Source organism: Oryza brachyantha, chromosome 2 (genome assembly GCF_000231095.2).
Source record: "Oryza brachyantha chromosome 2, ObraRS2, whole genome shotgun sequence".
NCBI classification, from domain to species: Eukaryota; Viridiplantae; Streptophyta; class Magnoliopsida; order Poales; family Poaceae; genus Oryza; species Oryza brachyantha.
Window position 1 is genome coordinate 15996276 of NC_023164.2, and position 18380 is coordinate 16014655.

General features: G+C 37.8%; 1 protein-coding gene across 1 annotated transcript; it reads left to right on the plus strand.

Annotated features, from left to right (window-relative positions):
- The first annotated feature begins 5890 nt into the window (after positions 1-5890).
- On the plus strand, positions 5891-10989 carry LOC102721238 (glyoxylate/succinic semialdehyde reductase 1). The gene is made up of 8 exons (XM_006647328.2): positions 5891-6113; positions 6195-6305; positions 6420-6521; positions 8885-8986; positions 9465-9580; positions 10079-10157; positions 10244-10414; positions 10525-10989. Exons 1-8 carry the CDS (start codon positions 6009-6011, stop codon positions 10618-10620), a joined length of 882 nt encoding a protein of 293 aa, XP_006647391.1. The 5' UTR covers positions 5891-6008; the 3' UTR covers positions 10621-10989.
- The last annotated feature ends 7391 nt before the right edge of the window (positions 10990-18380 follow it).

Here is an 18380-nt window from a genome sequence, read left to right on the forward strand (position 1 = left end):
AAGCTCATTTAGGTGAGCTTTTTCTAACTTATTAGGTGAAAAATTACTCACCATGCCATCCCACCCCCTTTAGACTTGCAAACCCAATAATCTAGGCTCTAATAATCTAGAAAATAAACAACTCACAACTTATTCTGCTACAGATTATAACAATCTAGCTTATAATAATTCGACTCAATAATCTAAATTATAATAATCTTAAGCTGAAAGAAACATGGCCTTAACCCCCTAATGTATGAAACTGGATGTTCCACTCCCTAAAGTACAAAAAGTAGATCAAATAACCCTCTTAAGCGGTTTTGTAGGTGGTTTTGCCATGGAGATACCGACGTGGTAGTGTTATTGCTTGCATGACATAAAGATTGACCCATTAAACCCAAGTTAAACCAAATATTTCTTTTTACTCATTGATCAATAATCGTAAAAATTACATATTATCACTAATGTTTATCATTCTCAAGCCAGTTCACTTGTGGAAAAAATACTGAACTGGTTACCACCATGTCATTGCATCCTTCGTACTCCACATAGCCAAAAACACCACCATGTCATCAGCAAAACTACATATAAAACTACTCTTAGGGGGTATTTGAACTGGTTGCGTATTTTATGGGATGAAATATCTAGTTTCATACCTTAGGGGGTTAAGTAGACTAACCCTGATAGTTCAGATGTTGAAGCAGACTTTTTCTATTTTTCATAAGCCAGGTAATGACATGCATGTATAATGAATAATCTGATGCTAGTGCAGTTCAAGAGCAGCTTGCTTGACACCAAAGGCCAAATTAGCAGCTAGCCTCGTTGGCGAGTTGTCAGCATTCACCTGTTCAATTAATTGCATGTCACTTAATTACGTGCGTCGCAATTTATTATTCCCATTTGTCATATTGGTATGATATACTCCCTCCGTTCTTTTTATAATTTAAAGTTGTTGATTTCTGAATTTATGTTTGAGCATTCATTTATTTAAAAATTAAATAATTATTAGCTATTTTTGTTAATATTTGATTTTATTATAAAAAAGCTTTAAGCGTGACTTATAATTTTGTTCCATATTAAAAAAAGAATAAGATAACGGTGTCAAATATAGATCTAAAAGTTAATAACATCAAATAAAAAATGGAGGAAATAGTAGTTTTCCAAATATAATTTTAACAATTGTTTTTTATTACTCAATTTTGAAAAATTAGATAATATACTACTCCATCCATTCATAAATATAAGCCATATCAACAAAATCACATCCCTATAAATCCAACATTGCCATTTTTAATAAACCTAAATATAGTTGGATCAATACTTGGTTAAAGCAAAAAAAATTGGCACCATCAAAATAGGGCTTATATTTCTGAAAGGGGAGTATAATATTAACACAAGATAACCTATGAAATGTCATTGGCAAGTGTCCAATTTAAAAAAATGTCATCAAACAAGTTTTATAAAATATCAACGTACAAACGTTATCTAAGAAATATTATTGCCTTTTGGGTTTTGTTGGTAGTCATCCGTTAAATGTTGTAAGATGCATTAATGTTGCGAGATGAACGTAATCTTAACAACAATGATATTTCTGAAACAAAGTTGTTTGTAAGATGATATTTTATGAAATCCGTAGTATTCAGTGATATTTTTTGAACTTGAAAGTTTGTCAATAACATTCTCTAGAATTACTCTATTAGCAAAACTACATGTATGACGTCTGATATAAATACTCAGAAGGATATACAAAGGAATATTGGTCGTCATCGCAACCACCAGGATTGGTTGTTGGTATCAAACAAATCTAGATATACAGAGCTACCCCCTGACTCCGTGAGGGTGCATCCCATAATTCCTAAAAAAAAAAAAATCATTTCGTAGTGTTGTCCTACCAATTGCATATTGCAGCAGTATATAATTGACTCTTGACTTGACTGACTAAAATCCGAGGAATTCATAATTGCCTCACCAGCTACTATTATTGTACTTTAAATTCATGTTGTATTTGTGGGGCATCGGTACTATAGCTAAGGTTTCCATTTTTTTTATGACTAAAACGCATCGGCCACTACTAAAGTTTAAATTTTAGAGCTTAATTTTAAATTGATTTTGTGAGTTTTTAAGTATCACTCTTCTGAACATTAAACTTTTACCCATAAATTATTCTCCGAGTCGCTAGCATATCATCTGGCTTCCAGTCTTAGCCAACCGATGAGAGACCTAGAATTTTTCATTTGTTTTTTTTTAGCATACATACCAGTTCACCGGTATGGCTTTATCATTTTTTTTTAAGGAGATAGATCGACGAAACAGAGCTGGCCATGTTGTTGTCGCCAAGACGAGGAAGGAGGAGAATGTTGGAGTTGGTGAGATGCCGTTGGGCAGAGCCGAGTCGTCTTTCCAACCAGTCTATCTACCACCATACCGGTAGTGGCCTAGTGGGTGATTTGGGATTGGGAAACATGCCAAGAAACCAAAGTGCATGTGTGCCAAACCGTCCGGTTTGATCGGAAATTCTTCTGCGCAGAGTTCAGAAGATGCTCATCGATCGTTGTTGAAGATCGATCAAGTAGCATGTGCAATTCTGCTACAGTAGCCCTCCCAATAAGGCAACGAACCACTTGTAGTGTTCAATGTGTATGTAACTGTCAACTGTTTGGATCGGAATCACGCGTTGACAAAACACGGAATTGAAGAAGAGCACTTTTAGAGTAGTTCAAGGGTTGAGCCACCTCCCGGGCTGGTCAGTTAGCTTCATAGTTGGTGTGTTTCGCTGATAATTGATGAAAACCTCGGTAGCGGCACTAGATTATGCTCTAGGCTGGGGCTGGGGCATGTGTATGTGCTGTACGAGTATTCATGTATTGAGTTAACCCTATTAATTCATAACAATATCGTGGTTAATGGATTATGGCTGAATTAATGATATCTACCCTCTTCCTAAATTCATGTCCTCAGCTATGTCACTCTTAAAAACTCCTTCCATTAGTATTATTCAAGGTCTTTCTCTGTGGCACTGCACACTTCCCTATCTCCGACCTAGAGGACTTGCACACATAAGTTTTCTAGATGAGCAGGCCTCTGGAACTGCATCTATCAGGAGTACCTGCACGGATAGATGGACGGTCAAGTTTTTAGGTAACATGTTCTTCGCGTGTCTGATCTTTGCTGCTTCAACTTCTTTTGACTACCACTTGATGGGGATGAACAACAATAACATAAGTGGCGACAACGACTTTGATGGCTTGGGCAACTCAGGTAACAACAACAATAACATCAATAGTGGGAGCATGGGGTATCTGGTTATGCTTTTACAAATAATTAACATGCTTTGTTATGATAATTTTGAATTATCATATTCTTTTTAAGTATTAGTACTAGAGGATCACTCAGTCATGATGTTTATTTTCATGTTGATTTTTGGATTAAATTATATCAAAAAATGAATAGATTTCCATCATTCATCGTCTAGGATCTAACAACATCGTTGGCATGTCTCCTCGTGGACTGAACACAAGATCTTTGGTTTTGCAACACAGTGGAGGTTTGCAAATTGGTTGTTGCTCGATAACTATATTATTGTAACATCGGCTAGTAAGAGCATGGTTACATATAATGAAACTTGTATGATGTATAATCTGGGTCCACAAACTCTTAAAATACATTTTCAAGTCGACAATCTTGTCCTAGGTGCCATATAGGTCCAAACAAGTTCCATCTCGCTTTGCATGCTAACGTGGCATGCCATGGTGAATTAGTGGGGCCGCATACCATGATGGATTAGTCAACCCAATTGTCAGCTCCTCGCACTCTTATTTTTCCTCTTATCTTCTATCTTCTCTCTCACTAGTTTGCCACCATGTTTCGTTGATCTAATGATACCATCCTCTCTCAGTACTAGCAAATGGGGTGGTGACGGGCACCAGTAGCAATAGGGAGGCCGCATGGAGCAATGCACACTACTTGTACCAGATTTTGCACAAGCTGGTGTTGAGGTCACTCTCATTGTCGATTTCTGTGATTACTATGGAGCAACATCGAGGCTGGTTATAGGCAAAATCAAGTGGATCTAGAGGTTGCATTGTCAGGCGACCTCCTTGCCTAACCCTACCTACAGCATGCTGCAACTCTAGAAGCCACGTTTATGCCCAAGTCTAGTGAACAAGTCATGGTGGACAATGGGGTCTGGGAGAAACGCTGACAAACCATTGTTGTCCTAGCCCCACATTAAGACCACATCATTGCCCAAGCCTCTCCTCCGTGCTAGTAGTATGTCGCTGCCACCACCACTTCAAGAAGGGCGAGGCATAGTGGGAGCAAGGAGATCGTTGTTTTTCACCCAATCTAGCTGCTTTGCTCTAGGCCCAGCGCTATGACCTCTCAAAATTGGTCTAATGCTAGAGCTTTATCCTTGTGCTCCTTGGCTCCCTGACACAACCTTGAGAAGGAGAGAACAAAGAGGTTGGCTCCTGCTACCAGAGAAGGAGAGGTGGATGGAGGAGCTCAACAATGAGGAAGGATACAACGGTGCAAAGGAGCAAGGTCTCTAGGAAGTCTAGGTCGAGACGAGTGGCATGGAAGGCATGCTTGTGTGCGATGTAGTGACGGCTAGCATCGACCTATGTCTCAGCTTGTTGTCCTCATCGTACTAGGGGGGAGAGGAGAGACAAGGGAGGGAGTAGTGATGGGTTTATCTTTATTGTTCTCCATATGGCTGGAATATGGATTCCATAAATTTGTTTTGTTTTGATAGTATAATTATGAATAAAATATGGGTCGAATATGTTTTATGATCACTTTCACTATCTTTAATTTAACATAAATGCCACATATGATGAAGAAGTCTAAGTGTGATCTATTATGAGATACCACGTTAGCGCATGGAGTGAGTTGAAGCTTGTTTGGACCTATATGGCACGAGAAACAAGATTAGGGTTGGGTAGGGGTGTTGTAAACACATGTTGAGAGTTTGGAGATCTCAATGACATAGTTAGACAAGTTTAGAGCATTCCCAACAACTCATCCAAATTTTATCATCCATATTACCATTTGGATGACCATTTAAAATAGATTCTCTATTCATATCAGATATCACTATAACAGAATATCCATATTACATTATTCATATATATTTTAATAATATTTTACAACCACATACTCTCATATTATTATTGCTTTCTCCTTTCGCAATTAAATATTGAGATATAGAGGGATGAGAGAGCACATCCATATTTAGAGTTTTTCTTTCCAATATAAATAATGCTCTATTTTTAGATGATAGGATAGAGTATCTACTGGAGCAATATTTTACTTCTCACATACTCTATTTTCACGATATATGATGGAACAGAGTATCTGCCGAGAATGCATTTAGGACCGCTAATGTTCTTTATTTGATAACTATAAATTTGTGAGAATCAGAAATAGGAATTTGATGCAACACAGTTCAATTCTCGTGCTCCAATTGGCACACGAGCCATGGCGCTCAGCCCACTAAGTACACACACGCGACGGAGAGAACAGAATGGGCTTTGGGCCACAGCCCACATGTTAGGCTAGCCCACGAGGAGAGGAAGCCTACCGGGCGTGAACACGTGTAGCACTCCCGCGGTTCGCCTCCTGGCTGCATGGTGTTCCGCCGCGGGGAGCTGATGCGGCCGGCAGATTTGGATGCGAGGCCAACGCGCGCCACGTCGGCCACCCCCACCATTGACGCCGACCCGTGGGCCTGGACAGCCACCCACGTCCACCACCACCCCCATACACCGGACACATCCTGTCCATCCATCATCCCCATCGGCGGCTCTTATCCCCTCTCAGTCCGTGCACCGAGCTTAGCCAAATCTCCACCAAAGCGAGGCGACAAAAAGGTAAAGAAATAAAATAGAATAGAATAAAATAAACCTGGGAAAAAAATAAAAATAAAGAAAATCGGGGGATTGGTGGAGAAGAACACAAGTGCGCGCGCGTGTGTGTGGAGACGACGCGAGAGGAGGAAGACGAGGAGGAGGAGGAGGTAGTCGCCGGCGATGGAGGTGGGGTTCCTGGGGCTGGGCATCATGGGGAAGGCAATGGCGGCCAACCTCCTCCGCCACGGCTTCCGCGTCACCGTCTGGAACCGCACCCTCGCCAAGGTTTCTCCTCCCCTCCCTCCTCCGCGGATTGGTTGGATTAATCCGATGAGACGATGACCCCCCGTGCGCCGTCGCTTGCAGTGCCAGGAGCTCGTCGCGCTGGGCGCCGCCGTCGGGGAGACGCCGGCGGCCGTCGTCGCCAAGTGCAGATACACCATCGCCATGCTCTCGGACCCCAGCGCCGCGCTATCTGTTAAGACCACGCACGCACGGCACCGGAACTACCTTAGCAGCAGCAGCACCCCTACTCTTAGATGGCCGTCTCTTCTGAACAATTTTTTTTTTGTTTGGCCCCAATCCATCTAGGTTGTTTTCGACAAGGACGGTGTGCTCGAGCAGATCGGGGATGGGAAAGGCTATGTGGACATGTCCACTGTTGATGCCACCACTTCTTGCCAGATAAGCCAGGTACATTTCAACCTGATGACTTGTCGTTTATGCAGTTATGCTTACTATGTTGTCTTGCCCTCACTAATTTGAGATTAGTTCATGTCTAAGTTAATTGTGTATTAGCAATAGTATATGATATTATGATAGTACCTTTTGTGGTAAATCTACATATACTATCCTTTTTGTTTTGAAACTAAAAAAATCATAAATTGTTGATAAAAGTTTGACCAAATTTTGTTCAATGTCAAATATTTATGACCGGAGGGAGTAGCTCACAAGCATAATCCTTCATATAATGACCCTCAACATACAAGTTTCCATCCTTCTAAACAAATATAATCAACTTAACATGATCAAAACAATTTGAATTCCATCTATTTATTCCTGTGGAGACATGGACCTAAATTTTGGCATTTCCCTTGTTTGTCTGCACTATCTTGCCACTGTATATGACAGTACCTTTTGTAATACTCACGCTGATTGCTTTTATAAGTCATTTTAAACTTTCCAACTATTCCCTTGTCCCTATTATATGCCCTAAAAACTATTATCCACTATAAATCATTGCAAAAGTGCACTGGTTGTAGGCTTCTAGGTATTTTCGTGTTGTCTTATGTCCTTGGTACCAATTGAATGCTCTCATTCTCATAATCTCAATATATCATTAATGCATGGCCCATTGTTCCCAACTTCCTAACATGCCTTAATTGAATGGTAAAAACCTATTTTGTGTAACCTATTTTAATCACACTGCCAAGCACAAAGTGACATCTTAATTGAGGATGTATTCAACGAAAACATGTAAATACTGAATTGAATTGGATGATGTAGGAAGAGAAGATATACTTTTCCACCTGCAGTTAGAAAGAAGGAAGAATAATTATACCAAATACCTTACCATCTCTTCGGCTGTATATAGGCACTGGTTTCCAAGGTTTGATTTGTCTCACCAAACATGAATAAATTGAGCAACTTTCACGCTGTCCTAAAAACAAAATTATATGAATCATAAAGCAACATGGTTGGTGAGTAATGGGCTCCTGGATACCTGCAAATAAGGCCCTCAGTTTGTTTTAACATTCAGAATTCTGACATCTTGGCGCAGCAAAGAAGTCATTCCCATATGAAACTGTTAGCAATTTGTAAAATACTACCCGTTACCTCACTAAGATAATATGTAAGCCAGTACTAGGTTGCATACTTGCAGTGCAATTAATAACCTAACAAGGATAAACATTTGTCAAGGAGTACTGTAGATTCCGAAGCTAACACGGAACTTCAAACTTTGCACATACTCAACAGTTAATTTAATTTGTTAAATAAGTGAGCTCTGATTCTTGTATTTATGAAAATAGTAAGGCCTTACTCAATATCATAAGCGGATATTTTATCACCGCATATCATATCATAAGAGGAGATTTAATGTGTAAACACAATTCCATTTTCTTTATGCATTCTACTGGTTGGCATTTTTTGCACAAATGCACTTGTGGTCACAATATGATCCAATCTTATTCATTGATGTATAAAATCCACAATTGACGTAGCATAACATTCTAAATGGTGGGAGACTTTATTGTGCCTTTTGTGTTTTTGTCCGACAAGTAAATACATGCATGGTACAAGTATAACATGCCCATGTAATAGACATGCCAACTTGGTCATAGACTTCCATTTCATTAGAATCTCACATGGTTATATTGACATAAGAATCCAGCATACCACTGTTGTGAGCGCCGGTCAGGGGACGAAGAGGATATGAGTGGAACACTGGAGGACGAGGTTTGGCAGCTTCTTGGTTGTTTGGCCTGTGATGGCAGAGGTAGAAAAAGCAGGGGATGGGCAAACAGAGAATTAGAGATGAGATTGCAGATGAATACTTGCTTGAATTATTCATAGATCCATGGCCCCTAAATTGGCTTACACTAGCTGAATACTGCTATCAATCGAGAGATAGCAAAATGACTAACAAACCTCAAACTAACTGGAAACAAACTGAACTAATGCAAGCAACTATACTATTAATTGTCCGGCAATTTAGACTGACGCGGCTGCTTCTCCTGTCGACGACGCGTACACACAATTCTGACCCTAACAACCACGTATATGTGATGGAACTAATATGGGCCAGTGCATTAAGTTTGAGACGAATTCAGTACTGTGGACAGTATCAACCCCATATTTGCATATTTCTGAGTCCCAAACACACCCAACAATGAATATAAATCATTAGCATGAAATTTTGACGCACTTTTAATTCTGCTGGAATTGCTGTGTGGTGTCTTTTCTTTACCATTTTTTATAAGCATGGCTAGATTGACTATGTTCTATATCTACCAAGGCATGTTTACAATGGATTTCCCTTGAATAAATGTTTGCAGGCTATAAAACAAAAAGGTGGAGCTTTTGTTGAAGCTCCAGTTTCAGGAAGTAAAAAGCCAGCTGAAGATGGCCAATTGGTCATTCTTGCTGCAGGGGACAAGGTAATTCCATATGATACGGTAATCGTTCAGTTACTATTGTAAACTAGTTGTATTGATATCACTTCACAAAAACAGTCTTCCTTTTTCTAGGATAAAAAGATTGTACCATATTTTGGTTCACTTGTTAGTTTTGGTTGATGTCTTCTGTTGAGTTCTTGTGATGATCATGGCCTAATGATCATAACTTTTTTTGTGATTGTACATACACAACTTTACTGCACATAATGGATTCTCATTTCTACGTGGGTTTACCACTGCAGCTCTTTTTTCTCCACAAATGTGTCAGTATAATAGTATTTGTAGCATTTGCCAGAAGGCTCAATTTGGTCTAGATGTTAGCATTTTGCTTAATCCTGGCAACTCCTGCCAGTTCTCAACGATTTTAACATAAAGCAATATTCTTATAGTTCTATGTCGTAGCACTCTTCTGTGCTTGATGTAATTATACTCCTGTTAAATTTGGATCCACTTTCCACAGGTATTGTATGATGATATGGTCCCTGCATTCGATGTACTTGGAAAAAAGTCATTCTTTCTGGGAGAGATTGGAAATGGAGCAAAGATGAAGCTGGTGGTAAACATGATCATGGGAAGGTAACTATCTGTTAATTATTTATAAACATCTGCAAAGCACCCTCCTGTAATGATCGCAGAAACCATTCGCATATTCACATTTCTCATGCTTGTATTCAGGATCATTGTAATATCAGTATAAAGCATATTTGTTCCACCTTGCGATTTTGTTAGAAAATACTGTTCTTGTGTATTAGATTAGTACAGCGGATGTGTTTTACTATTTCACGGTGCAAGTTTGCATCTCCACTCGTGCAGAATAGTTGATCTGTCTGAACTATCCTTTTTATACATGGTCAACAATTTGCAGAGCTTTGTAAGTTGCCTCCCTGTTTTTGCAAATTTGGGTTAATGGCCTTCTATTTTGTTTCAACAATCATAGTTAATTTTAAGACATCTGGAAACTTTCAAGCTCTCTGTTGTTAGCACATGTACAATTACATAGCTCCTATACCTTTCTGAATTGTCTCATTTAATGTTATCTTTTTTGCATACGAGTAATGTTGTCTCTTGCTGCAGTATGATGAATGCTTTGTCTGAGGGGCTCTCTTTGGCTGACACAAGTGGTTTGAGCCCCCAGACGCTTCTTGATGTCCTGGTATGGCACATGGTTATTTGCCAAACTACTTGAGTCACCTCCTTTACCAATGAGTATCAAATAACACTAGCTTATACTATTTTCAGGACCTTGGTGCGGTCACGAATCCAATGTTCAAGCTGAAAGGGCCGTCGATGCTGCAAGGCAACTACAGCCCTGCATTTCCTCTGAAACATCAGCAGAAGGATATGAGGCTGGCACTTTCCCTAGGAGACGAGAACGCCATCTCCATGCCAGTGGCAGCTGCTTCCAACGAGGTTCGCCTTCTGTCCCCTCCTTCCACTGCAAAGCCTTGTTGATTGATTGAAAGCTGGAACGCAGCCCCTGCTTACTTGCAAGCATCATTACTGTGGTTGCTGAATCGCAGGCGTTCAAGAAAGCAAGAAGCTTGGGGCTAGGGGACCTGGATTTCTCAGCTGTTTATGAGGTACTGAAGGGCGCCGGCGGCTCAGGCCAGGCGTGATAAGTGGGGTGATGGCTTCGGCTGATACTCTGAACATAACTAGAATCCATTCTTCATCAGGATCTGCCCATTGCCATGCAGATTTGTGACAGTGTTCTGTACCGAACCACGCAGCCTGCCATGTGCCATTGTATTGATGCGTGTGTTACTCCATATCCGAATATCTGATATTACCAGTAGCCCGTGTGACAATGTAGTTGCAGGCTAATTTGGTACTGGTTTGCATGAACTTCATCCCAATAAAGGATATATAGCTTTCTCATGGAATTGAGGTCTGGTGCAGTTCTAATGACAACTGCACGCAATCTTAACCGTTCATTTTTCTTAACGAAAGGTATGATCTAATGCTACAGTACGTGCTATAGTAAATCAATAGTGTTTTTGCATGTGTCATGAATTTTTTGGTTCTTTGGATTTGGATCAAACAGCTATAGTGTGACTGCATAAGCTGCAATTACACTATAGACTGCATGAAATCCAAATCCTTTCTCATGCGGTGCAACCGATAAAAGGCTTGTCGCAGTATAGTTGCCAGGGCTTTACGCTTAAGTTGTTTATCTTGGAAGAGAGATAACGTGTGGCCTATTCTCCCTCCTGGTCTAAAATAAGTTTACATTTTTATTTTAATTAAACTAAAAAGATAAATTTATTTTAGGACAGAAAATAGGGAACGGATCTTCTGTAATAAAAGCCTAAACGGTGGCATGTCACGTTAGAGGAGCTGCCTTCAGAAAATAGACTAGAGTCATTATTGGGGATATCCTTTTCTCGATGCATGGTGGCTTAAGGCTTCATTCGGCTGGAGGTGTTGCGAGCTAATTTTCTGTGCAAACAAAATTGAGTGACTTATTAACCTATGATTAATTATGTATTAGCTGAAAACTTAAAAATTAATTCATAAGTATGAAAAATTCCTGATGATAAATATTTCTGTAGAAGTAATATAAAAATGATACCATTTCAAACGGATTTCATCCCTTGTCTATAAAGCTTGCATGTTCTCACGGCACGGGACACCCTCTCGCCTCGCCTGAGATGCTAACTTGGTTCAACGGGGCAAGGCCATGTGGTTACGACTTCCGTGTGGAGGTAAGGCTACTTATCATGTCGCTGTATTGTAAAAATGTTCTTATTTCCGCTTAAAACATAGCTCCTCTATTTTATATTAAAAGATATTTTAACTATCTATATATATAAATATAATAATTGATCGATCAATTTATATTGTATATATATATTTAGATTTATTTATATTTATGTGCATCTAGCCAATACTATTGGTTAAAAATAGATTACGAAAAAACAGATGTAATAGTTATCAACTGTATCAAATCATATACGAAGTAGTTTTACTCGAAGACCGAAGGAACCAGGACAGTCCCGAGCATAGGGCAGCTTGGACTTGAGTCCTACGTCTAGCCAAAAAGTTTTGTTAAAAAACTATTATGTTTTAATTAAATTTTATCCAAAATTTTATATTATGTTGTTAAGCCTTAGACATGGTAAGTCATTGGTTATGCCCATAAAACAAATAAAGTTTTGCGGCCCTACATCACTCGATGTCCTCTTCCCACCGTGCTCAGAGATCGTGGAGCCAGAGGCTCTGTGGCAGCATGATCTTTTACTCGGAGTCAAGCAGTAAAGTACACTCGCTACTCGGTCACAATTATTATTACTTGTTCCTGCACTTTGATCCGGTTGCGAGGTGCCCACTACTCCCTCCCTCCGTCCTAAAATAAACCAATTTTTTACTTTTTACTTTTAATTTTTGACTCTTTATCTTAGATAATAAATTATGAATAGTACTTTACGTATGACTAATTTTTTCTAATTTTTAAAAACTTTTTCAGATAAGACAAATGGTCAAACGTTACTTTGGACAGAGGGAGGGAGTAGCCGTCAAGGACTCAATGTGGTTTCAAACATTCAATCAGTCAGGCAAGACTAGACCAACCAATCAACAACCGGTCGTGATCGAAATACTTCACCTGTTTTTTTATTTGACGATATAGACATACATGCAAATATGTAAATTTATAAGTCATATTTAAAATATGTAAATTTATAAGCCATATTTAAAATGTACGTAGTAAACCACAACAAAATATTTCATAATTATATACTTTTTAATAAGATAAGTGGTAAAAACAGATAAAAAATAACCGGTACCAATATTTCATTATTATACATATATATATATATATATATAATATATATATATATATTTGAATAAGATAAGTGGTAAAAACAGATAAAAATAACCGGTACCAAGTAAAAAAAAACGGAGTAATAAGTAGCATCATTGTCTCGTCTTTTAACTCTGCTCTCTAGGGCATCCTCTTCAGTGGTTGTGACAATATGTTGACGTTTGTGTTTATAAGTTAAAATTTGAATTTTAAAATTTAGAATTAAATTTATAGTAGTTATGAGTTTTTATCATAATTTATTTTTAATTCTTTACTTTTAGATTGCTAATAGATTGCTAGGAATACGTATATAAAAATTTTACGAATAAATTATTTACGGATAAATTTGAAGTTTAATAGATTGCTAATAGATTGCTAATATAAGAGAGTAGAGAGGAGCGGCGGCGTCAACTATAGCATATAGCATATGCTCTAAGACATAATGTGTGTATGATACGTAGGACATAATAATATGTGTTTTGTAGGCTAACTATTGTATAAAATTGACTATAGAAAATTTGGAGCGCTCATGGCCCTATGGGCACTCTCAACTCATAATATTAATGTAGTTTCTATAAACTTTATATCATTAAGAAACTAGTACTAGACATTATTTTTCTAATGCAAACACCACTATTCTATACTTTAATTTAATGCTACTTATCTCACATGATATCTTGAATGTTGTGTAAAAACCATGTCTCATGCAAGACATGTTTTCATTTTCTTTCCTCATTTATTCACTTATCACATCATCTTTCATCCTAGATGACAACTTATTTAATGTTATGGACATTATCCTAGTTATTGGGTTGGGAATGCCCTTAAGGCGACCGACTCCGCTCCACTCCTCCTCGGGTCTCGGACGACGACCGCCTATGCCGCCCCTCGTTTGTACATCCTTCTCTCTCGATCGGTTAACGCCATACTACACTATATACTATACTACCTTTTTTTTTTTGAAACTGCACTGTATACTACTGATCCCATATATTCTTCTTCTTGTTCTTTTGAGTCAGTCAAGTCGACGAACAATATAACGTACTTTTGTGTGTGTTTATAGGATGGAAAAAGGCTATGCGTACGACGGTATTGTATGAATCGTGTACGAACTAACGAACGCACGTGCCGCTAGCGCACATGTCACGGACGGCAGCAACACGCTCCACGCAATGCGGACAGCATCGTACACGGTTCGTACGATGCCGTCGTACATATAGCAACGTTATATAGGATGTGTTTCTCCTCTGAGATTTTTTAGTTTTCACCGGACGCTTTTCGATCTACTAAAAGATATGTTTTTAATTTTTTTATAAAGTTTCCACTCTCATCTTTTCGTTTATGCCTATGCTTATAAGTCAAAATTTAAATTTTCAACTTGAAGTTATTTTTTATCTAAGTTTAGTTTTCAGTCTTGGCTTTTACATAGCTAAGAATACGTATATAAAGTTTATTGATAAACTATTTTTTGTTTACAAATATGTCGTTTGACTTTTTCCGTAAAAAAGTCAAACAATCACCCTTGTTTTATCTTTGTAAAATAGAAATTCAACTCTGTAGTAGTTAATGTTGGAAACATGGTCATGAATGGATATATTTTAATTTAGGAAAAAAGATACTAAACATGACATGTGTATGGTTGAATGATCTAGTAATTGTGTTAAACATGAGTATACTTTTAACCATATAAGTATAAGCATCGACAACATTCATAAAAGACAGTGATACAAGGAATAGTGATCTTAGCATGGTGGTAAACATGAATATACTAACAAGGGACTAAAACATCAACATGCTTTGGTGGTAAACATGAATATATCGACAAGGGACTAAAACATCAACAACTTTAAAACTAGGATGAGAGTAGTACAATACTCAGAGAATGCTCCAGTACTAGATGAGACATTGTTGGTTGCCTCCATTGATATTGTCGTTCTCGCTTTCTCTAGTGTCGGTGCCGATGTTGTCAGTCGACATGTTGCATTGTCGAGAAGGAAGCAGAAGTTGGCTAGTGTGACAGAGAAGAACGGTTGGTTAGTCTGATGCCACACACCCGGCTTGGCTCGCATGCGTGTGGCAGTTCCACCCCACCTTAAGCGGTCAATAGGTGCTCTCTAATAGCTCCTTATTTAAGTTCAGATCTCTTCACTTAAAGGTTCAAGGTGATATTAATCCCCATAACACTAATGGTGGGCCAATTGAAATTTATTAAAAATAAACTGGGCCTAGCCTATTTATCCCAACAATTCAATCATTTATAGTATTAAATAGCTATCATGAAAATATGATATTCTTTCATCTTTCGATGACAAAATAACGCAACCACATACCTACACATATATATATAGAGGGAGAGCGCACGCGCCACACAGAGATGGTGTGTATGAGTGACAATGAAATTTCTTAATTAAATTAAACCACTGCTACTTACTATTATCTTTGTTTTACAGAGTATATTATAAGAAGTTTTTGATCCCTTCTATAGATGTTAATAGATACACATATAAAACATATCATCGCAATTCATGAAAGAATCAATGTGATCAAAACAGTATATATATTAATGTAATGGAGGGATAGCTTAAAGTTTTCTTTTGACTTGTGTCGATCTCACTGTCTAGCGTCCATATATAGCCGCCGTACACGATGGGCCAGCCATGATCATGTGCCTGTCTTTAATTTAGTCTCAAGTTTACTTAATCAATTCGATCGTGCGTGTCTTCTTGTCCCCGAGTATCCATATCTGCCGTGCACCATGGGTCATAGATTTATATTTATCTCCATTTGGCACCGTGTTAAGTACCACATGTACCTTGACACACCATGCATATTACCTCTCTATTTTAATAATAGATAAGTTTGTTTAATCATTCGTTTTATTAATAATATTGTATAAATATGTGGGAACGTAAGTTATAATTTCAAATATATTTAGTAATAAATATAATCATACAAAATAAATAATAATTAATTTAACATTCTGAATGAACGAGACGAATGGTTAAATGTGTGATAAAGAAAAGTTAACAATATGATCTATTAAAATATAAACAGAGCATTATACATTGTGTGCTTGTAAAGATGCTCTTTTGAGTCAAGTCCATGGCGATAGTAATACAAGACCTCGTGACTCTCTTGAGGACCTTGTTGACTCTCGGTCTCTCACTGTTATCCATGCATCAATCTGCCGTGCATGATGGGCGCACGCAATTGGACATCATTTGGCTTTTATAAGGCTTTTATAAGAAAAAATAAATTATATATTTATAAATAAAAAATAATTTATAAATAAAATTTTTATGGACATGTTGTTATCCATCTAAAAGTTATGACTGAAAAATAAAATACGATGAAAAAACCCAAAATCTAATCTAAATTTAAAATTTAGCTTATAAACATAAATATAAATAAAAAGATAAATGCTACTACTAGCCAGTATATGTCTAGCTTAGCTTAGTACCTATACATACCTATAGAGTATATTACTCCTTTTCCTGGACAAAATAGTGCGGAAAGAGATAAGTATGCAATACCGATAATCATTTCGATAATCATTTTTAATAAGGAGCATATCAAGCGAATCTTATCATCATTACCTGTTTGAGCTGAAAATTTTAGGGTTTGATCGGTTGCCGCTAGAGGTGGTAACTAGGCTAGACTCTTGGGTCATTTCATAGCTCTACTTAGTTTAGCTCCAAAATCTACAAAATTTTACCCTGTCCTATTTTAAATTTGTTCTTAAATTTTATAGATAAAAAGATTAGGTCTATTTTCACTCCTAGAGCCGCTGCTGTGGTTGTGGTGCAGCCAATGCAAAGGACGGAGCATTGTAGCCATAACTTTGTTGTCACAGTCAGCACAACCACAATAAAAATTATCAAGCAAGCTCCCTTAGATCGACTCACAATTTATGGTTCCATGTGAGATCTCTTCGTCAGTAGAGTTTATAAGAAAAACTTCTTACATGTACAAAATATTGTTTTATCATCCTTTTAAAAGGTATGCCAATTTGTCTATAACCATGTATACCTCACATGCCACACATCTATTATGATAAGATTGACACGTTACTTTTTCTGTTTCCACTGTCTCGTTTATAATAATTGCATGCAAGGTGGACAAGCACGTTGCGTGTCAGCATTTTCATTGCTTTAGATAGAACAGACATATGAATTACGTAGGACATAATAAACCGGTGGCTTTTGAGTGAATGTGCGTGACTATTTTGTCTATTGTCACCGGTACCACATGTATTTAGTGTAGCCTTACGTGTAAAGTTGACGACCAAAGTTAAAAGTCTACTAGTTTACGTATGATTTTTTTTTTCATTCAAATTAATATGTACAAGAAAACAACATAGCTCGACTCAAAGTTCAAACTTTAGATAGGGATGCTGACGATGAATTACAAGCAGAGATGGCCATGCGAGGTCAATGTAATCAAAAATATTAGCCTTCACAAAGCTTCACACCCTAAACAGATACCAAAAATGGAACATGAAATATGCACCCTAATTAACCGCTCGTTAAGATAAATGAGATTGTGTAAACTGTAAAGCATACCTCGGACGGAGTTGCAATAACACAAGGTGTAAATATAATAGGGGTGATTGTTTTCTTTTTAAGACAAAAACATAATTGACATATTTACAGCTAAAAAATTAACTTTTATGTACGTGTTCTTAGCGTTCTAAAAATAAAAACTAAAAAACAAAGTACAATTAAAGAGCCCTAAAATTAGCTCTAAATTTAAGATAAATAATTAAAAATTTTGAAACATACGAAAACATGAGAAATGATTACACCTGGCAGTGGCAAAAGGAAAAATCCACAACAGTGAGCTAGTAGTACAACAAACTCCAGTATATATGGTGACTGTTGGTGCATTTGGCAGGTTAGCTTCTAGAAGACGAGGCATGTTCAAGTGCCAGACAACGGAGGCCCCACTCCTTTTTGCACACCCCCCTCGTCTCGAACTCTCGCTGCGCCGCCGAGATGCTCCTAACCTAACCTTTCGGACATCGGATTGATGGATGAATTGACATTCCTTACGTCCAAAAGTGAACACCTTTCTGTGCAACACACCTCTCTCACATTGCACACCTCTCTATCGGTTTAATTCTACTCTTGCTACTCTCTCTTCTTCTCCTGTTGCTGCAGGTGCTCTATGTGAGCATGCGTGATTAAGCGTCCAATGGGCCATAATATATCTGGAAGATAGGTGATTATTTGGTTTCTTTATAAAAAAACCAATAATATATTTACAAACGAAAAATAATTCATAAATAAAAATTTCATATATATATTCTTAGCGATCTCAAAACCAAGGTTGATAAATAAGGTTCGGCGGAAAAAATCCTAAAATTAACTTCCAATTTATTAAAATTAAGTTTTGACTTATCAAGACCGATTTGTCTTTTTTTTCTAAACGATCAAATAACATATCAATAGCCTTTTAAAAAAGAGAAACACAGCCACACCCCACATAACAACAAGATGTGGCCTACAATACAACCCTTTTTCTGCCTCAGCTGCATGACCCTTTCTGCTAGCTGGGTGGGCCCCGGTGCAGCTC